The sequence below is a fragment of the Galleria mellonella genome, unplaced genomic scaffold, assembly GCF_026898425.1.
Source record: "Galleria mellonella isolate WM207_F2 unplaced genomic scaffold, CSIRO_AGI_GalMel_v1 utg36, whole genome shotgun sequence".
In the NCBI taxonomy this organism is placed as follows: Eukaryota; Metazoa; Arthropoda; class Insecta; order Lepidoptera; family Pyralidae; genus Galleria; species Galleria mellonella.
The window spans coordinates 600,298-623,281 of record NW_026442086.1 but is presented as its reverse complement, the minus strand read 5'-3'; the positions used below and the strand labels follow the sequence as shown (position 1 = coordinate 623,281).

The 22,984-nt window shown below is 33.9% G+C and overlaps 1 protein-coding gene across 5 annotated transcripts in view; it reads right to left on the bottom strand.

Annotated features, from left to right (window-relative positions):
- Nucleotides 1–1,373: 1,373 nt before the first annotated feature.
- LOC113522555 (GTPase-activating Rap/Ran-GAP domain-like protein 3) overlaps nucleotides 1,374–22,984 on the bottom strand; it is a 272,552-nt gene continuing 250,941 nt past the window's right edge. For 3 of the 5 annotated variants that reach the window (XM_052897214.1, XM_052897218.1, XM_052897216.1), the window contains 15 exons: nucleotides 16,395–16,500; nucleotides 11,886–12,028; nucleotides 11,426–11,548; nucleotides 9,915–10,074; nucleotides 8,215–8,355; nucleotides 7,342–7,623; nucleotides 6,684–6,793; nucleotides 6,159–6,272; nucleotides 5,331–5,442; nucleotides 4,588–4,677; nucleotides 3,929–4,050; nucleotides 3,487–3,644; nucleotides 2,775–2,914; nucleotides 1,902–2,028; nucleotides 1,374–1,701 (listed from right to left, as the gene is read on the bottom strand). In XM_052897214.1, the coding sequence (XP_052753174.1) occupies nucleotides 1,620–1,701; nucleotides 1,902–2,028; nucleotides 2,775–2,914; nucleotides 3,487–3,644; nucleotides 3,929–4,050; nucleotides 4,588–4,677; nucleotides 5,331–5,442; nucleotides 6,159–6,272; nucleotides 6,684–6,793; nucleotides 7,342–7,623; nucleotides 8,215–8,355; nucleotides 9,915–10,074; nucleotides 11,426–11,548; nucleotides 11,886–12,028; nucleotides 16,395–16,500 (2,010 nt within the window). In that variant the 3' untranslated portion in view covers nucleotides 1,374–1,619. The remainder of the gene's footprint in view (nucleotides 1,702–1,901; nucleotides 2,029–2,774; nucleotides 2,915–3,486; nucleotides 3,645–3,928; nucleotides 4,051–4,587; nucleotides 4,678–5,330; nucleotides 5,443–6,158; nucleotides 6,273–6,683; nucleotides 6,794–7,341; nucleotides 7,624–8,214; nucleotides 8,356–9,914; nucleotides 10,075–11,425; nucleotides 11,549–11,885; nucleotides 12,029–16,394; nucleotides 16,501–22,984) is intronic. The other 2 variants (XM_052897215.1, XM_052897217.1) reach the window with 2 other exon arrangements.

Below are 22,984 nucleotides of genomic sequence, written 5' to 3'. Positions count from 1 at the left end.
ATAGGTATACTTAGAGTTGCCATCTGCCCGCATTTCTCGGGCTTTGTCCTCGTTTGAAAGGTGTCCGTGATACTCTAGTTGATTGATATATTAGAAATTATCAATCACTTCGTTGACGTTAAATAATCGTCGAAAATATTGATATTACTTTTCTAGTTAAATAAAGCAGAGGCAGTAACAAAAAATATTGTTGATCGTTGGTTAATTGGCTTTTACATAATAAAAAATTTGCCACAAATACTGATTCACAGTATTTATTAGCGACCACAAACTAATTGCAAGATGCATAGTCAGGATTTTGTATTAGGAATCTTTTAAAGTCTGCATTTAAATTTTTAATTTCTGAATCAGCTTTATATTTTCTATTCTAATAGTTGTGTTTACTGATTTGCTGTTTTATTTTTTTCAGATGGCAACTCTAGTATACCTAGGATAGTGGATGTTGATATAAGGACGGAGTATACTCCGTCCTTAAGATATCAACATCCAAAATTTTGTTTATCAACATTTAAAACCTATATAACTGAGTTTATATTTTAAAATTGTGCACCTGGTTCCATTTACTAATAATAGGCAAATAATAGGGTATATGCCGACTACTTTTGGTACCTGTAGGTAGGTAGATATTTTAAGTAATAAACACAGAAATGGAATATCTATAAATACCATAGATGTCAAGAGTAGTATAATTAAAACTGGTTTCCGTTATTTGTCAAATTTCAAACAAAAAATATGTTAAAACACCACATACTTTGCCTTTACACTTTCATATACGTACATATTTATCACGCCTGTGTCTCATTAGGGTAGGTGGATACAATGTTACGCCAAATGCTTCGATTTAAACAGACCTCTTTCGCTTCTTTCATATTCATTAATCTTTTCATATACGCTCGTTGGTTAAACGTACTTTAAATTTGACCCTTCCTCAGCACGTTGTCTATTTGATCAACATACGTACTTTTATGACGGCTCCTACCGACATCTCCACTCATTCGTGCTCGATAAATCTCTTACGTAATTCTTCTTTCATCCATCCTCTCTAAACGACCAAACCAACGCAACATTATCTTTTCGAATTTTGTCACTACATCGTCTCTGAGTCCACATTTCTCTCGAATCCCAATATTTTTCACTCTATCTTTTCATGTAATACCACACAATTTTTTTTAAAGTTCTTATCTCTGCAGTATTTATCTTGATTTCATGTTTCTTTTGTCATGCCCACGTTTCATTTTCATACATAAGTGTTGGTGTTAGTACTCTCTGAATTATGGCAAGGTAACATTTACTCGATATATTTTTAAGATATATATTTTATTCCTTTTTTTATAACATAATTCTACAATTTCAGTGATACGTTAGTAAAAACCTTGTTAAGTATATAAGTTACATTTTAATGCAATAAGAAATATATACATATATAAACAAATAATAATTCAGAAATCATTAAGAGAAAATACAGACGTTGCTAAGTTTATGGGAAGCACCCTCTTAATAAAAGACTTCAGTCAATATATTCTTTGGCTTCTAAATTCAAAATACAAGTATTTTATAGAACGTTAAGACATTGCTAGCAGGCATATACCCTTTTATTATTGTGGGGAATGTCTGCTTGTTTATAATGTTTCGTCGTCGCCTCCGCCCCTCGATTTGCTGTCCAATCTCAATTCTGCTAGCCTTTGCCGGATACTGTTTGGCCTATAATAAATTAGTTGTAATTAATTATAAAAGCAAAATATTAATTAATGGTCACAGACAATCAGGTACTTTTAAAATACCAGTACGGCAAATTGTTTAAATTCAGTTGAGTTATTAGTATATATTGCTTTTTGTACCGGTATTTTGGCTCCGGTAGTAAATATAAAACATAGCTAGTAAATAGATAAATTAGTGCGTACCTATGTGAGAAGTAGGAGGTGACGACTTGGTCCGCCGACACAGACTGACGCTGGTACGCGCCGGCGCTCAGGTTGCTCTGTGGGATCTTGTAGATCCGCACGCATCGGCCGCTGTTCTCTGGCAACACTGTGAACATAGATATAATGTAGTCATATACCTGTTTGTTGTAGTATGATATTAAAGATTTTATTTAAGGCGATAAGAAATAATGATGATAAAAAAATTATTAAATATAAATAAATTTATTTCGTTACTTCTTGCAAGAAAAGGTTAGTGTCACTTTTCACATAATAATACATAATGCCTTGCTTATACAAGTGCATGTATTGTACATAGTATATTTTGTACATGTACATTAGTTTTTATCTACAATTTGTACTTTTTCTGCACTAGATTTATTAATCTTTCTATTGAAAAAAAAACTCAAAAACATTCAAAAAATATTTTACATAACTAAAAAACAATTTGCATTTATTTTAAACATGGAAAATATAGCTGGTAATATACTTATACCCAAAAGAAGGTCAGACCTGTTTTATGGTATATAGGCATGTTCCGTAATACGTAAAGAATACATATATATATATATATATATATATATATATATATATATATATATATATATATATATATATATATATATATATATTATAAAGTAGCTGATTAGATAAAGGTTAATTGTCCCTACCATCACTATATATAATATACGATTATCAAAACTATCTTATCTCCTATTTTTTAAGTTGAAGGGAATGATACACATTTATAAAATTTCATTAAAATTAATTGAACGAGAAATTTCGAAATCAATGATGATCGTGACACGAGACCTTTGTACTAATATATTTAACAAAATAAATTATATGATTTACCGTGTGGCGAACTTGGCGGTGATATAGGCGCCATGCGCTGTAGTGGTGGTCGGATGTTCTCTTGTTCTGAAGATATAGAGCTGCTTCTGCTAGAGGCCGAGTTGTTCTCAGGCGTCCGGTTGTTCTGGTTGGATTCGGTCCTGCTCAAAGTTTATTGTTATTTAACACATTTTAATATGAGATAGAGTGGGCCGTCCCTTCCTTTCCCGTGAGTGTTTTAAGAGGGGACTAAGGGAACTTAATTGTCGAGGGATGGACAGCAGCATTTCTCTTTAAGTATGACCAAAGTCTAATTGCGGTGCCAACCTAGTTGGTTTTTAATACCAACTCATGTTGATATTAAATAAAATACATTAAATAATTGCATATCTAATTTGTGGTTATATTACTTAAACGATACAAAAATAAACATCTCTACAAATAAATGCGAAATAAAAAAAAAAACTTAAATTTAAGATGTAATTTCAAATTCATCATCATTATCATATCAGTTGTTATCCATCCATTGCTGAATATAGGTTTCGTCCGTAAGGGAGGAATGGGGGAACTTGTCAGCAGTTGTCACGCTTGGCAGGCTGGCAACCACAGTTAGGTTTTAGTGGTGTTTTTAGAGGGACAGCGTTGCCCATTGCTCGACAATGAAGTTCCCTTAGTCGCCTCTTACAAGACCCACTTATTTGATGTAAACACGAGCAATTAAAAATTGACTGACTTATCATTGTCGTCCTCGTCGAGTGAGTAGGGCGGGTGCGGGGGCAGCGGTTGCTTAGCGGCCGCGTGCCGCGCCAGCTCATACTCGTGCAGCAGACTCGAGTCCAGCTCGCGGCTCAGCGGCACGTACTCTGGCGCGCACGCCACGTAGAATATGTCCTGGCGTTAATGCTATTCATCAGTATTGTTTATTTTTAAACATTGTACACTTATTATTAACAATACAAACACGAGGACCGGAATTGATTCGGGTCTGGGTGTGTTTGAAACGATTTTGATGCTATTTCTATAGAACTAATTTTAACGTAAAAAGAAATTATGAAATAGTTTACAAATAACCGAGATATGAGGTAATAAATATAAAAAAATTCAACCGAAATGAGAATCTCCTTTTCGAAGTCGGTTAAAAATATAAATATGACTGTCTCTGCCTATCTACTCACCCTTCTTCCACAAAGTAACTTCAGTCCGGGAATACAGGCCGCGTGTACAAGGGACCCGTTGGCTACTAATCGTATTTCTAACAAGTCTTCAGCGAACGCCATTATGTAAGGGAATGCACACACTGAAACAAGGAAAATAGCTAAGTATACATGTAAGTAGTATAGTATTATATATACACAATGTGATAGTGGGCGTATCCAGCTAAGTACTTTTCAATTTAATTAAATAGGATTTAGCTATTAAAACTGATAAATAACAAATTTTATTTCGAAAGTCTAAATTGTTACGTTATCACTGCGGATGAGCCACGATTTTTTTTAATTAAAAAAAATCCCTAATCAGACTAGTATTGTTAAGGGGAGATTTGATCTCATTATTTTCATTAGTACACTTGTGTGAACCGGGCATTTTTTAAAGGATTACAACCATTGGTATTAAGTTTATTTTAGCTTAGCTTATTTTAGGAGGCGACCTGGCCCCTTAAAAGGGCGCATATGCACTTTTAGACATGTTTTTGTGACGTTCCTGATCCTAGAGTGGGTAACGGACAATTATGGACTGGGCACAGTCCACTCTGCCACTTTTAAATCTTCTTGGGATTATTTATCAAATAAATAAGAATTATTATTATACAGGAAGATAAAAATGCTATAATTACCAACAGCTGCGGGCACGGTTGTCCAATGAAAGTCGTATTCACCGTCACTCTCGAGCCCCTTACTGGTCAACCTTTCAAAATGACACGTATCTGAAAGGAAAGTTCATTTTATCGTATCTACTTGCTGTAATAATGCAGCTTTGCTGCATCAACTAGTGTTTAAAAGTTTACACCACTTATATAAGTAACGGTGTTGTCCCGGTACAGATTGGGCCACCGCTTATTTCCGGTGGGTGTCGTAAAAGGCGACTAAGGGAACTTAATGATCGAGGGACGGGCAACAGTGTTCCTTTTAAAACATCACCAAAGCCTAATTGTGGTTGCCAATCCAACAGCCAAGCATGGTAACTATTGGTAAAACTCTCTTTAAGGGGGAGGCTTTCATGTTCAGCAGTGAGCAATTAACGGCTGATATGATAATGATGATATAAGTAGAAATAAAGTTAGTTAATGAAATTTATTATAAGCATTACGAAATAGTATTTTTTCGTCATTCTACCGCCTAATTCGAAATACAATTTGAGTTGAAAAGAAGGCAAGAAACTCCATGCTTGTTTTGTTTAAACAAAAGTTGATTTTAAGTGTAAAATTAATCTTACTAAGATAAATGTAAAGTTTAAGTGTTTGTTATTCAATAACACTTTAACGCTTGAATGAATTCGAATGAAATGTTGTACACAGATTATATTTATTCTAGATTAACAATTAGAATTGTCTACTATTATTTAAAATTGTATACTTACGGTTATAACATAAAACTATTTGTCCATCCCTTTCATCACCGATGTGTAGTGCGTTGACCAGTGTGCCTCGGCGAGGTCCACTATCCTCAGAGTTTTCTACACGTTTTACAGACTGTAATATTTGCGTGAGAATATCATGAGATTATGAACTTTATACATTTAAAAAATAAATATCATATACAACACTTTTTTTACGACTAGAAGAATAATATTGTTTTTTTTTCAAATTTTATAATATAATAATTAATATACAAGTTCTCACAATTCGTTCCGACCGACGACGGTACGCTTCCGTACACAGTAATTTCCCTGCCATATCTCATCCTTCAAACCGAAACGCTGTAGCTATATGAAAATATCTGATCAAACAGAAAGTAATTTATTTATATAATGCTGATCGGTACAGAGACCTTTGTCATATTTATTTTTTTATTATCCCGCCCTGCTACTTGGAATGTATATACAAAAGAAATAGAATTGCTGTAGATAAAGCACGAAGAGTTTTAGATGTTATACTGTATTTCAGAAAAACATTCGGCAAGAAGCTTCACGTTTCGTATTCCTTGAAGAAAACTTTCTCGTTTAAAATATTAAATTTCGGGTTGACATACTTCATTAGAATGGAGAAGTCTATGTACATAATAATCACACGATGAATTATATCTTTACTAGTTATGAACAGATTTTAATATATTTTTTTTATATTTCAATAAGGTTTACTCCCGTGTTAGTACCATATACCTTTTGTCATGTTGAAGTTGTAGTTTTATGGTGGTGCAAAATCTTAATTTGTGGATTAATTTTATTGTGGAAAAAACAATAACATACTTGTCCAGCACTCGTTTCTAGGACTTCCCAATGGTGCTTGTAACCAACTACCATCGTTGCTACTTCCCCGTCCATTAGTTTAATCAATACAGGCGATTCGCTTAGTTGAATGTCCTGAAAATAAGTTGAAAATAACTTCTACTATCGAATACCACGGATTCCATAAGTACACATGAAGCAATTCGCCGTTTCATTCCCATGTAAACTGCTAAAGAAGCTCCATCCTATCATTATCATTTATACTACTATTCCTCATTGGTCATACAAGTGCAAACCCATCTTGTGATAAAAATAAATATATATAAAAATATATTGTTAAATCTATACTTTGTTGACTGTTATTTATACATTCATCATTACCTATATTTATTCATTTCCAACTAATTACATATAAAATAAAAACTAATTCTAATACACGATTTCCATATAAAAGGATCGAAGTTAAATGAATGGTACAAATAGTATTACGAAAACTAAATGCATTAAATAGCACAAGTAGAAGGTATTCTTAAAGTGTATACTTACTTTGATATGTGTGTATTCGAAACCCATTTCATTATCAGTCTTTGATTCTTCCGTCATAAGCATCACCCTTCTACCAACAGCCACCGCAAGGATAGTTTTACCATTTTCACCTAAAAATATTCAAGTGATAGTTAAGGTATATCGATGTAATTCAAGGATATGTAAGTGTTGGCTGGCAACACAAATTTTTTTTTATAATAGCAACATTTTTGTCCTCCCGCAATAAACGCCAACAGTGTGTTTGCGATTCCGTATTTTTTACAAATATTTTTATTCTTCACATTGACATTTTAAAAAAGTTACAGTTCACAAAAACTACTTCTTCTACTAACTGTAGTATAATTTTTTATCTGACAAAATAAGCAAACAATTGATGGTCAGTTTAAGAGTCTAATACGTTACAATACCTTGAGCGGTGCAGATTGTCTAATGCTCAAAATCGTCTATTACTTATTTTTCTCCAAAATTTATTTATTATGTGCTAATTTGTAATTATATATATAATATAATTACAAATTTAATTAAATGTTTAAATTTATCATGCACTCACAAAAACAAATGTTTGTTTTGTCGAACTTGGGAATCAAAACCACAACTATATAAAATGCTACACCATACAGCACTAGTAAATACACTTGCCGTAGTAAAAGCTATGTACCTGACTCAAGTAGGTCAAAATAGTGTGCAGTTTTCGTGCGCGGCAGACGCGCATGTTTGCAATCCTGCAAAGGGCGCATGGCCCATGCGCCGGCGCACAGTTCCGGCAGCGGCAGCGCATACAGACCCGCGCCTCCTGCGCCGCCCCCCGCAGTCCCACTGGGGCCCAGTACGCGCGTTCCCACGCGGAACAACCCAGCACGCTCACTCACACGTGCTGCGCGGACGCAACCCTCCCACCGGAGGACTACTCGGGTTGTGCCGCTTTCTGGAGACCAGGGAGCTTATAAGCGTTTAAAACATATCACTTTTAGACATTATATATTATTATTATATATTAATTTATCCTGCAAATTAGTATTAAATCATAGACAAAATGAAACAGTTTTTTTTAGTCGCATGACCAAAACCTATCAAGTTTTGAAAAGTTGTTAATAAACTCTTTAAGCATCTGTAAAAATAATGGTCTGGTCTTCAAGCTAAGGGCCTTCAATACACCTTAGTACCTAAGACGACCATTTAGACTAAGCAACTAGAATTAACAGATCCATATTAATTTAGAAATAGTTTCCGTAATTCGTTGGATTGAAAATCAAAACTTCCAAAAGCTCAATCAAGCATACGTCAGTAACTACCAAGAAGACTGTAAGGGCAGATTACTGCAAAGATTTATGTATAAAGTTTTATTTTTATTAGTGATAATATTTATAAGTATCATAGAGAATTTTACAATTGTTTTGAAGTGTTTATACTTAGGTTGATTACCCACATTATGAAAAGTAGTTTGACATGATAAATGTTTTGTAAAACTAATGTTTTGTATTATTAAGAAGTTTGACCATAACAACTACAAGTATTTATTATGTAGATATACCTTCTAATATATAAGTATTGGAAGTAGTTGATAGTAGCAATCGTCCTTCAGTCATTTGTTCTGCACAAACCGGTGTGGCAGGTAACGGTGCTGCGCGCCATACACGACCTTCCCAAGGAGCTCGACGAGAACCACCAGATCCTTTAATTTATTGGAAACAATTGTTTAAGATGTAGATAGGTATTTAAAGGATAATTAATCTAATAAATATTAAAAATATTTAAGATTAATTATTCTCCTAAGTGCTATCCTTAATCTATAATTCGCTTAGAAGAAACATGAAAGTAAAGTAAATGTTGCAGAAATAAAAAAAATTGAGTACTATGCAGTGTATCATTAAAAACAATAATTTAATATAATAAACAATAATATAATAAATATTAATGGGAAATAAGGTGATTAGAGAGAAGCGTGTCCAGAAAAATTATGCAGTGACAAAGGGAAAAACAATAAGGATAAAGGACTCTATATGTGTTTATTTGGTTATATTGAAAGGATGGATGAAACAATAATTATGAAAGGGTTAAATCGATAGCGAATCAGTGAAGGGGTCGGTAGGTTGAAGGTATTTCGACCAAATAGGTAATATGCTGAAAAACTGGCGAACTGGTATGAATAGATTGATGAATGTAGAAGTCAAAGAGGTCAGTATAAATCGGACATTTTGGGGTTCCATTGTTTTTGTTTACGCCAATGGGAGATAGGCGCGTTATGTATATGTATATATGGACATTTGTTATATAGAATAGGGATAATTCTAATTAAAAAGAAAATTTAAAAGTCAATAAAAGTTCAATAGATTGACAGTGAAGATATAAATAAATAGTGAAGGAAACAAAAAGTAACTACTATAGATATACCCGTAGAGCGACGATCTCAAATGTGTGCATCATATTAGTGGTTGCAGATAGCTCAGGTGTATTTGCTATTTCCAGGTTGTCTTTTTTTTATACAACTTAGAATGACAAACAAGCTGACGGCCTACCTGATGGCAAGTGATAACCTTCGCCTATAGACATGAACAGTACCATGGACATAATAGAGTATACTGTTAAGCCCATGATACCCCCCATGCATTGCCATTCCTGAGGACTCAGATGTTATTCCTCTGTACCCTGTAAATTCACGCCATATCCCGAAACACAGCCATGCAAACACAATTGCTTCACGGTAGAAACACGAATGGGACAAAGGTACCCAAGCAATCGACTTTTGTACAAAGTCACCCTCTGGTGCAAGAAAGTCTGTAAAAAATTGCTTTTAGCGATAAGGCCGTCTTTTGTACATGCACATTCTGTATAAATATTTATTGCATAAATCTCTTTTGTGCGCAATAAAGAGTTTATTTTTATTATTGTTTACGATTGAAGGTTTATGTTTAGCTGTGGATAAAATGAATGTCGATAAATGTGTGTCGTATGGTTCCGACATAAAATGGGCCACCTCTTCCATTTCCGTGTGTGTCATAAGAGGCAACTAAGGGAAATTAATAGTCGAGATATAGGCAGCAGCGTCCCTCTCACAATATCAAAGGCTAACTGCGGTTGCCAACTTGTCTGTGAAGCGTGTCAACTACTGGCAAAATCCCCTAAGGAGGAGGCCTATGTTCAGCAGCGGACAGTTAACAACTAATATGATGATGATGAAAATGAATGACGAAATTACTGAAGGAATGATGATGATGATGAAATAATAGTTACCAGTGGATACGAGACTGGTGGGTGCATCTCCCCGAAGTACAGCGTCAAGTTTGAGCGCTTGTCCAACGTGGAGGAAGCGTTCTGTACGTGCAGCACCCGCCCCGCCAGCTCCTGCTCCGCCCGACCACACGTCCGATAGCGCGCGTCGAGATAACATCGGCTGGGACAATATTTGTTTGTAAATTATTTTTTTCTATACAACTTAGAATGTCAGACAGGCTGATGACCAACTTGATGGAAAGTGATAATCATTGCCTATAGACATGAACAGTGCCATAGATATCACAGAATACATAGTTTGGATACCCATGTCTTTTTTCATGCGTTAGTGTTATTGAAGAATAATTTATATCTAGTAATTTCAAGGCCATATTCCAAGATTAAATATTCGTAAATAATCTCGTTGGTAAAATTATTTTTCCTTGGTAATTAATCGATATTTTAACATTTACAGTTTTTGATTGTACTATGACCGTAATATGATAGTATTGTATATATTATCAGACTACACTTAAGTTTTGTAAGTATTCTAAACTAGCTCTAAATTCAGTTACGATATGTTTTGATAGTACCTTATATGATATGCAGTAAACATTATTTATATGTATAACGATAACGGAAAAAATATTATGACCTTTCCTGAACACGTCCCTTTTTATCAGAAGTACGAATATCACTACCTATCTATAGATAACTTTTCTTTGAATTTTTTGTAACACGTATCAAGTTATTTTGTATGTTCTGATATTAAAATATATACTGTTTTGTAAAAGAAGAAAAAGTATATGAAGCCACTTTTGTACAAGTAGACATTGTGCCACAAGGAAAAGAAAACATCGACTTCACTCGTAGTAAACCCAATTATCTTGATTTTAAAATTAAACAAATTTTGACGAAATTTCTATGAGAATAATTTGAAAGTTTATAGGTCATTAAATCTGTTTATAAACGAGTTCTGTGGTAATAAATATAAAAAGTAACAAACGAATTTAAAATCTTCTCCTTTTTTTTTCAAGCGGGTTGAAAAATAAATTAATTGCACTTAGAGAAAAATAGGAAAAAATATACTTGGGATTCCTTGTATTATTTGTTATAATTAATGCTAAGCAAATAAATAAATAACAAAAGCTTTATGAAATTAGTGATCGTGATTTTTCATGTTTCAGACTCATTGGATAATATCACATATCTATGAAACGTGCAAAAAATATTCCCTTCTTATTTTATACTTTATAGTTATAAGAAATGATAAAGCATAAAATATGTTTTTATTGTAAACTAGCTTTGTCATGATTTTGTATTCGTGAATTAGAGGAAAAAGTATGTAATGGACTAATTTAGGATACAGTTCGTTAACAATCTAGTATAATTTAACATACTTTTACAAATGTAACATTACATTTATTACCTGTGTTGCTTTATTTCATGGATGTAAATAGGTATCTTTTGTGGTTACTATGGTATAGTATTATATTATCTGTGCTATGGTGCAGGTTTAGTACGAGACTTACCACCTTGTGATCGGAGCAGTGTTCGGCGTAAATATCCCGTATGAGCGTGTCTAGTGTCCGCTGCCGCTTGAGTGCAAATGTTGGTGTTTGGAAAGCTGCTTTTTCACCGTTCATCAGCTTTACCTAAGAATATTAATTAAAATTATTATATTCACACATTGTTAGAACTAGATTTCTCTAAACACTTGAATAAAATGTTTATGATTGTAAAATTCGAGATGATGGTTAGAGATAGAAACTAATCGTCATTTACTATAAAATTGATGAATGTATAGCACTCGATTAAATCTCATTTTTTTCAGAAACTCTTTTTCATTTAATTTAATTTGCGATAAATAATGAACCATTCCTAGAAATCGAGGTAAAGCTGTCATTCAATACTGGTAGTTTTAAGTCTTAAGTGAAAATGCCATTGAATCTATTATTACAGTTAATTTTGAATTGACAAGTAATTGCTTACCAATAAAAAATCCCTAAAGAGCTGAGGGTCATTAAAAATAGGCGGGCAAGGCAGTGATGGCCCGAAGGGAGGTACAGTGTCGTCGCTGTACACGCTGAGTCTGTACCCTTCACCTTCTACTTCTGACACTACAGCAAATATATCTGATTTACGTCTAAGAAATATTATTTATGAGTATATTAGTGAATTAAAAGATAAGGTGTGGTAGATATTTTCTCACTACTGTGGATTAATCCTTACTGTTCACTAGTAGAGTACTTACTTTCGTCCCTGCTAAGTACTGCTACCTGCTGAATAGAGGTGGGCCATATATATAGATATAGCATCTGTTATTGTACTTACAATACCTATACATTGGTCTAATAAAGAATATATTAAATATTTGTTACCTAATTTATAATACTGAAATAAAAAACCTGATAGAAGTGAATATTCGACTAGTATGGATGATTTTTTCACTACGAATGTTCAGACAAACTCAATATAAAGATATTAATAATACTCATGCCTACTGATAAAACGATTTAACAGTTGTGAGGTCTTACAGTCTGTACTTCACTTGAGCCATGTCCAATGACGGTGAGTGGAATCTCTCCACTCTAAACAAAGAAATTGCTTGTGTATCAAGAAGTTGCTTGTACATTTCCTCAACTAATCATTTCATTCATTTCATTTATACCATAATAATTTATATTTTGTCGAAAAGATTATCAGTGCTCGTTCTAAAAAATATTCTATAATATAATAATTATTAGTGTATTTCATAATTTTATATTACACAACTGGAATTTTTAGATAAATTAATTAGTTAATCTTAGTCTCAACAATTCGCTCATGTCAGACTGGGCTAATACTACATTTCACTCACGACATTGTAAATTAAACTTGTTTAAATTATCTAAACTATCTAATTCAAGCTGGTTGGTATGAAATGAGTCTGTCGTAATTTTAAGAATTTTACTATATTGGATAGTCTAAAGTTCAAAATCATTAAACAAAATTTTAAGAGTTTTGGACCTTAATAATGAATATTGGAGATTTTAATTTTTATTATGCAGTATCAACTAAGATAGAATATAAAATTTCACTATCAAAACTAGATGTAAATTTATAAAATAAATAAATAAAAAAAATCTATAACTCTCATAATTACACAACCATTGTTAAGGCATTCAGTTTATAAATTAAATGTTATTATAATAAATATGTTAGGGACAATTATGTCTTAGATTATTCAGATGGATTGTCTTTATACAAATGCTTCTAGAACTTTTTCATACAATTTTGCATCATTTATCACTATTATTATTAATCATGAGTGATTCCTTTATAATTTCTATATCTATTTTGTCTTATAAATTTTGCATCTTTTTAATGTTCTAAAACTGATTTTATTTAATAAATAATTAAATATAGATACGTCAAGGTATATTGTGTGTAAGTATATAGAACACTAATAAAAAAAAAACGAGTCAGTTAATTTAATAATTAGCTGACAAAAAGTTAACTCGTTTTTCAGGCTCAATGCTCTGTCTATATTATCTAAGATTTATGCATATATTACAGTCTTGGTAATATTAATAAATTTTAAATTAATGAAAAATATTTAACATAATAAATAGAAAAAAAAAATTAATACATTATTAATTGAATGTTATAAACAGACATAGTAATTGTAGTAAGTAAGATATAAAGTAAATGCCTGAAACTTAAGAATATACCACAGATGTTATGGTATGAGTTATACATATATACGTAGTGTCAGGCAGTATCAGGCTATAAAGCACTGAAAAGTACCCAATAACTAGCACGCGATACGGTTTCTAGTTGTACTCTTTCTTAGAATGTTATATTTGATGTCAATTATTCGTAGTGGACGGGTACTAGCTATTGTTTACTTTAATACGATTTATAACATAATATTATTATTTTGTACTAGTTTTAATCCGCGGTTTTGTCCGATTGTGTTATGATAACGGAATCTTATATGTAGATAACACATAATAAAGGATAAGATACATGCATCAAATATAAATTAATTTCGTTTATCAGTTTAAGCATGATGGAATAAAAATACACACCATTATAAATTTTAATGCTTAGGGTTAAGGAAAAAAGACAAATTATGTTAAAAAATGTTGGGACACTTGATACGACACGACGAACTTATGAACATTATAATAGAAGGTAAGATAGAATGAAGAAGGGCAAGAGGGAGACTGAGACATAGTTACATCAGGCAGATCAAGGAAGGTGTTGGTGTCGTGTCGTATCAAGAGGTGAAGAGACTCGCTGAAAATCGTAGTGAGTGGCAAGAGCTCCAGCGACAAGAGCGCAGCTCTTAAATAGGATAGATAGATAAATTTTAATATTTATAATATTAATAAGATGTATCATCACCTTTCCATTAATATAATAAACATATTTAAATATTTTTTTAGAAGAAAATAAACTGAAAAAAGCTCTTATCTTTACGTTTTTCTTTAGTGATTAAATGTTATCTAATATACATAATAAATATTTCCATTCGAATATATGTATAATTTGATATTATGATAATATAGGCTCTCAGCTAAAAGATTGACTGGATAATAAATGATAAGTATAAATGGGTTATGTATGTAAATAGGTTTCTATTTGTACGATAGGGTAGGAAACACAATTACTTCACTGTTTTCGTATTCCAACATAGGATACAGTCTTGTAAACACATTTGAATAAGTAAGCGTTAGTAAACATATCAACATGTTACCACCTTCCCGTAATTTAATATTTAACCGCTATATGAGTGCTGAGTTAAGCGCTGTTGGGGTGTATGTTTTCCGTGAGGTGACAGAGTAAAAATACATAAACAAAACTAATCGAGTAACCCTGAAGTTAAATACATAAATGACACCAATATAAATAAATAAACCATTCTATTTTTAAGTAAGCAAAATTCTTAACGTTTAACTGACTTACATAAGTCATAAGTACATAAGTCATAAGTACATAAGTCAATTGTATTTTGTTATGTTTGTTACCTCATAACTCAGCCAATTCCAGACGGAATTAAAAAAATCTTTTTTTTTATCTAAAAGAATATGCTTACAGATTGTTTTCTTAAAAAAATATCAAAATCCGTTTAGTTTTTATATTAAATTAATTGGTTTTGTCACAATTAAAGTGGATTTATTGTGAGACACAATTTTTAATGGTATAAATTACTACAAAATCATAATGATTTGAAAATTATAATCTACAAACTATTGTGCTATCTTTATAACAGATTTGAATTATAATATAATTATTTTAAATTTATTTCTAGGTGGTACTAATTCCGTAGGTAGTATAGTAGTAATACATTAAGATAGATAGATAGATAGATAAGCAGGCAGTTTACGAAGTTTTTATTATTGTTATGGTGTAGATATAAAAATAGTGAATTAATTTTAATAAACATTTCATAGAAGGTAATTTTCGAAAAGCCCACAGAATTAGGTCTATATCACTGTACTTGCGTGTTAAAATTGCCTATTTACCGGCCAGTGGCCCATAAAAGGTCTAACAGTTGCCCTGCAATTGTACTTACGGCGTGTTACTAGAGTTGCCTTTTATTTAAATTACCTTATGAGATTCAATTTACAAAGTACAATAAGTATTTTTATTTTATTTATTTATTAGTACAAATACGTGTTCATGGCGGACTTAATGGTAAAAGCATTCTCTCCCAGTCAACCATAGGGAAGTGTCAGAATACTCGAATGCGGTACTACTAATAATTGATATACATACATACTAAAATTACATATATATAAACGAATAAATATATATGAATAAAAAATATACTTACACATATATGACATATACTATATTATACACGAAATTGAGAATAATATAAAGCACTTATTTTGTGATAGAATAGATAATAGTAGATAATAGGTCCAAAGTATTTAGAGCTCAATTGCAGTAAATAACTAACCTTTAGTTAAGATAAAAACCAACATTTATATTATGAACATTTTCTCAACTTACTTATAGAACTATTGTAACTAGACAATGTCTACACATGGGAGATATTTAAGAAAAATTGATATAAGTGGTTTTAATAAAATCAACAGAAGTCAAAGCAATAGTTTTTAAAAATGTTATCTGTCTGCCTGTATGTTTGTTCCAGTATCACGCAAAAATTATTGCCCCAAATTGGATGCGGTAGCAGCGAGGGTCTTCGGGTAAACCCATAAATCGAAGCACTACCTGAAAAAGTATTACCTTTCAAGTACGAAGTAGCGGGCAAAGAGCTAGTAAGTATAAATATTTAAAATGGATGTTTAATAAATAATATAGTGGAGGGAGCCTGGTGACCTTTAACATAGGATGGTTCACTCCTAAATACTTCCCCAATAGTTCTCTTAAAAAAAAGTGTTACATTATTAAGTATACAGTTATATGCTATTACACCTTTTTGCACTGAAACAAATTATATGTTTATTTTTATAATTCATAAATGTAATGAATATAAAAGGATACGGGTGAAGTGGCTCTTGACGCATTGCGGGTTGAATGTGTTGTGAACAGAGTCGTCGGTAAAGATAATGTTGACTATATCGTTGCCAATGTGTCTTTTCCTCTCGAGCTATAAAAAATAGAATATTGTTAATAAAAAAAAAAAAAAAAAAAAAAACGTAGAAACTAAGAAATATCACATATTTCTTAGTCTCTACGATATTGCTACGATATGTACTTAAAGTTACTTAAAGATAGACTTTGATAAGGGAATAGGTATTTTTTATACTTTTATTTATTATATACTCGTATGATCCCGATAAGTTCCTATTAAAAGAAGAACGGAGTGTTACGCTATAAGTATGGTTTTAGGTACTTATCTCTTTTTCTAGGCGAATAGTTCTAATGAGATAAGTGCATACACAGATCAAAGTTTATTTGATTAAAATAATTAAACCTAACACATGACATTATATAATAATTTGAAATACATGATGTTCTTGATGATTGATAATCGCTATTTTAAAGGTTAACTGAATTCCATGTTCGGCCGAACAGGATAAAAGTAAACAAACGGACCCAATACCAAATAACAGCCAATATTAATTGCAATTCAAATAACAACGCAACACATAATAATAATGCTAGAACATAATATTAATATTGAGTTATGGATTTCAAGAGTAATAATAAGTATAATTTATTTCTAACAACGAGATACCTATTTCGACGTAAATAGAGATTTTTATTGTCTAATTTCCACTAGGTTATAAAGTTGATATCACAAAGTTAGTAAGAAGATAATGCAGTAGAGGGAAGTTGGCGTGCTTTATATATGTCGTGGGTAGACAGGCAGGTAAAGTTATTCTATTGTCTAGTTAGTTGTGCTGTCTGTTGTATCTTTGTAGGTAGTTTAAAACAAATAAATAATGCGTGGAAAGGGATGGTCAGGGTGAATCCTTGTAAAGTGTTTCTAACACAAAATAGAAAATTATGTACTTATAAAAATTGGCTGTATAATTTGAAAGGAAACGCTCCTTTGGCTGTAATGGTAATTTATTAGGAGATCCATGGTTTTTATATACTGTTATTGTGTGAAGCCTACGAGTTAAAGGTGATGGATACTTATTACACACGGGAGAAAGGGATTATTAGTAATGGGATTTAACAGTCCCATTGCTAACAATATATTCTATCAGGTTGACCTTTTCCTGGTTCTCTTTGGAAACCATCGTGGTAATTTTTATGGAATTCTTCACGATATGCTAACTGATTTGCTTTTTTTCTCACCTATCAGCTTTCATTGGTACCCGTCAGTGTATAACGATAGCGGCGAGATTACCATTCCATAGTCACCTACTAAAAAAGCATATAACATTCTATCAAATATGTGGTTATATGTATATATGGTGGTGGTGGTGTAGTCTGTTATTCTAAGTTTAGAAAAAATAAATAAACATTTTATTAAAATATTATACTCAATACTTATGTATTTGTACCTATTTGAATAATCTCTATTTTAAATATCTTTCTTTATATTTACTACAAACGTTGTTATGAGTACATAATAAATTACATAGCACCTATTCCTTTGCAAAATTTAATATTTAATTTTTTTTATAAGCTTTAGAACGCAAAAAGTCCGGATTAAGATAAGGTGCTTATAATTACGAGTACGACAAAGGAGGATGCGACAATGTACCTACCCATCGACTAATAATACCCGGATATAATTATGTCGTTGGAAAGCTCTTTTCATTTGTGTCAATGGCGGCCGGTGTATAATCATTGTGAAGAAAAAGTTACACAGCTAAAAGAAAACCTGTATCATTTTACGCAAAAATGGTTTACTATAGGAAAACAGATGCAGACAGGGGGACACGGGGTGGGGGCAATTGGTGCAGCTACTTTTAGGCCCGAATTTTTCATTCTTTGAGCTACCTATTTAAATGATGATATTGTACACGATTCTTATTTTTTTTATTTGTTTTTTGTTTTCCTAAAATGTACATTATTTTTTTTTCATATAGGTATTATTTTAGCTGATCTTCTTCTTACAATTAAGTTTCGATAATTATATTTGGAATCAATAGGGTTGGCAATAATAAAGTAGGCGTTCTTTGTAGAGCAGAGTTTTAACGAGATTGATAACCCTAAGAAAAGGTATCATTATTATACACTTATTATTTTATTTTCTTATTTATGAGATCGCAATGAAAATGATAAAGAAATACATATATTGAACATGCATAATGCATGGGGCGTGGGTCAAGAGAGATATCTCGATCGTATATACTCATTAAATCGATAAATAGTTATATATTTGACCGCGATGGTACCTTTATCTTAGTTGTAATACGCTTTACCTTTCTAAAAAACTAATAGGTATATTAAAATTATTTATTGATTATTTCATGTAATTGTTTGTAACAAGAATAAATTTACTACTGTAATCTTTTGGAGGAAACAATAAAGAGTATCTGTCTATCTTTAGATAGTATTGGCGACCGGCCGATGCAAACTCTTTAGACGTTATTGTACTTTTTTATATACATTTACTTTTAGAATATTCTTATTATTTGTAATTTTATATTTTTTTGACACATTGATTTATTGTTCCTTGCTCGCTGTTCAATACATATATTTCGCTACTAAATTCCGTGTCTACATCATTTCATCACCTCATCACAGTCCACCGCTCCGTAATATTTGGTCCATTCGTAGCCATAAGTATAAAGCACCGATATTTTGCTTTTTCATTCTATTTTTTTTTTCCAAAATTTTCATTTTCATCTCACACGACTTCATCGTATATTTTTTCCTAAATCGTGTCATTCTTCATTATAATGGTGCAGACACGCAGTAAGAGCAAATCATTTGTGAATTTAGCAGCCACTGAAGTCGAATCGGGTCGCGAAAGCCCGGTAGTCATCATATACCGCCTGCCCGCCCGGCTTCAGCAACTGCGATCAAGGATGTTCCGTCATCATCGGCTAGATCGGTTACAAACTCGTGGGCACCCCACGTTCGGTAAAAGCATTATCTCGCTGTACCAAGTTTTACCTCTCTAGCCAACTTCAAAAAATCGATGCCCGGGCATCTTCCCAAAACGTGCAAAGTCGTTGCGGCCAACAATCTACTAGTGAACATTCACGATCGTCACGTTCGTCCGCCACCGTCCGTGCACAGAAGTTGGCCGTCGAAGCAGAAGTCTTACGGTGCCGAGTTGCCCGTGAGCGTGAACTCGCGCGTCTTCAGGCGAAACGCGAGCAGGAGCTCGCTCGCTTGGAATCTGAGGCGGAGGAGAGAGAGCTGCAAGCCAAACTCGCTGCACTGGATGCTAAAGATAAGTCTCGTAGCTCATGTTTTTCTAATCGCGATACTGAAATACGTACTGCGACATGGGTTTCAGAACAAAATGCAAACACGACCATGGCAACACATGTCGACATACCTGGTAAGCCACCGACTCTCACCTTGGAAAATAAAGGACTCAGTCTACAGTTACCATCTCATGAACCATATGTCAACCATGCAAACCATTCGAAATCCACACATGTCATTATGTATACAGTGGCACTGCAACGCTTACAACCTGATCGTCCATCGGCAGATCCTATAGTACAAAGTCACTCAAGCTATTACTAGTTTATCTAACTGCCCAAAGAAACCAGAACTCGTCATTTTCTCGGGCGAAATTAGTAATGGATGGCCTTTAAAAATATTATGAAAGAACTAAATCTAGTTTTTCCGCAGCAGAAAACCTCACACGGCTGAATAATGCGGTTCGCGGACCGGCATACCAGGCTGTGGCGTCACTCCTGTGGACTTTGTGACCCACAAGACGTCATGAACGCATTGGAGCAAACGTACGCCCGACCAGAACTCCTCGTTGCTCGCGAGGTCGCCGAGTTACGCAATAGCCCTAAGTTAAGTTCCCCTGAACAATTAAATACATTAGCAAATAAATTACGTAACTTTGTAGTTACTTTAAAATATTAAAACAAAATGATTATCTATATTCACCAAGCTATTTCGCACTATTCTACTCAAATTAAGCGAATACACGAGAGCTCGTTTTACAGACTTTGCCTCAACCTATATATGTCCAAAACGTGGCAAAATTAGACTTGCTATCGCAGTTTTTGCTAGTGGAAGCCGATAAGCAACTACGGTACAATTTCGTACAGGACATACCATTTAGCCACAAAATTCAACGTACCCTTCTAAGTACAATAATTAAAAAAGGAGACAGTACACGTAATGACCCCTAGCAATAAAGTACCAGAGTGTACATACTGCAAACAAGGTTGTCACAGTATAAAATCCTGTAAAATATTTTTATCTCTCACAGTAAATGATAGATGGCGTTGGGTTCGAGACGCGAAGGTATGCTACCGCTGTCTTAAATCAAATCCACATAAATGGACTAATTGTCGTAGTAAACGTTGTGGTGTTGACATGTACAAGACGCCATAATTCGCTTCTTCACGGTACCACGCCTAATGAGTCTGGAACTAACTTAGCGACCAACACCCAACGCACCCAAATACTGACTGATAATTCAGATGGCCCAAGCAACATAGCTGATAAGACATATAAAAATGAACCGATTAAAATTACAAATACGTCTGACATTTTAATCAATGCAGCAATTCTTCACGTGGATCCTGAAAGTACTACCGGTTATCCTCGAGGGCCCCGACGGCGAATATGAAACCACGGCGCTACTCGATGAAGGTAGTACGGCTACACTAATTGACGACAAGGTAGCGATGCGTATCGGCGCCAAGCCCACCCGTCAAGAGCGTCTTCGTATTGAAGGTGTTAGCGGCATGTCAAAAGATGTAGATGTTGGTTACGTGAACTTCTAATACGTGGGCGTAACTTTTTAGTGGAGCATGCACGCGCAATTAGCCCATTAAGTCTGCGCGTCCGGAAAAAAACATCATCAACTTTATGAAGTACCAGCACTTATCAGACCTATCTAATGAACTTTCCTACATGATACCAACCCAACTGTTCTTATTGGAGCGCCCGACTGGTACCTATCTGTAAGCCGCGAGGTAAGATGCGGAAAGAAGAATGAACCTGTTTCCTCTAAAACAATATTGGGCTTGGTGCTCCACGGCGCACTGTCGGTTTCATCTCAGCCGATAGAATTTGTCAACCATATCTCCACCTAGACTCTCTTATAAGAAAGCAGTACGAAATTGATTCCTTAATAATGAAAAGCGTTTCACGTTTCAACAGTGATGATAAACGAGCGATAGATATCATCGAAACGTCGGCTCGTCAACTTGACGACAACCATTACGAAGTCGGTTTACCTTGGAAAAAACTACTTACCAACTATCATACCTGATAGCTACCCACAGGCATTATCTCGCTTCAGAGCATCTGGAACGACAAATGTCTAAAGACCAAACATTTGCCGCAGGTTACCATGACTTCATAAATGGCATTGTTACTAAAGGGTACGTCGAAGAATGCGACCCAAATACGTATTATAAACGAATGCCATCGAACGTTTCATGTGTTAACCCGGACGATACTATTCGTTGGTACCTGCCCACCTTCGGAGTATTTCACCCCCAAAAAAATAAGCTACGAGTGGTGCATGATGCGGCAGCAAAGACAAAATGGTGTAAGCCTCAACAGCCTACTCCTACAGGGACCCGATTTATTAGGTTCTCTATTAGACATTTTATTTCGTTTCAGAGAGGGCGCTGTGGCCCTAAATGCCGACATTAAAGAAATGTTCCCTAAATAAAAATCGCTAAAAAAGACAGAGACGCCCAACGCTTCTTGTGGCGTAACAAAAACGGTATTCTCGTTGAGTACCGCATGAAAGCTATGATATTTGTGTAGCCCATTCATAAATACATTAAGAATAAAAATAAGGATATAATATCCTGCAGCAAAAGCATAGTTGAAGATACTTATGGACGATTACCTGGGTAGCCAAAATGTCACTGATGCCGCGCAGGTGGCATTGACATAATTATGGTGCATAAAGCATTTTCGAAATGCGAGCATGGACTTCGAATAATTCACAAGCTCTCTCTCTTGTCCCCAAAGAACTCAGAAGTGAAGCAACCTCAGACGTATACTTACCACCAAACAATGATGTTGGTATTCTAGGCGTTAAATGGAATCCATTCCACGACTCGTTCAGCTTTCGTACAGGACTTCATATGCCTACTATCCAGCGTTATGAAAGTTTATGACCCACTTGGCCTACTAACGCCTATTATAATTTCGGGCCGTATTTTGTTCCAGAAGTTATGGTGAGAAGGCATCGACTGGGATACCCCAGTACCTAATAAATATGTTTCTGAATGTACAGAATGGTTCACTCAATTACAGAGTGCCGCTAGTATCAAAATTCCGCGTTGGTATATGTTTAAATCAGATCCAATGGATATTCAGCTACACATAGTGGCTGATGGTGGTGAACAAGCATACGCCTGCGTAGCTTACTGGCGTTTCAATTACAATGATGGCTTCGTCTCTACGGCTCTTATAGGTAGCAAAGCTCGAGTTGCACCATTGAAACCGCTCTCTATTCCCCGCCTGGAGCTACAAGCGGCGCTTATTGCTTCTCGATTCGC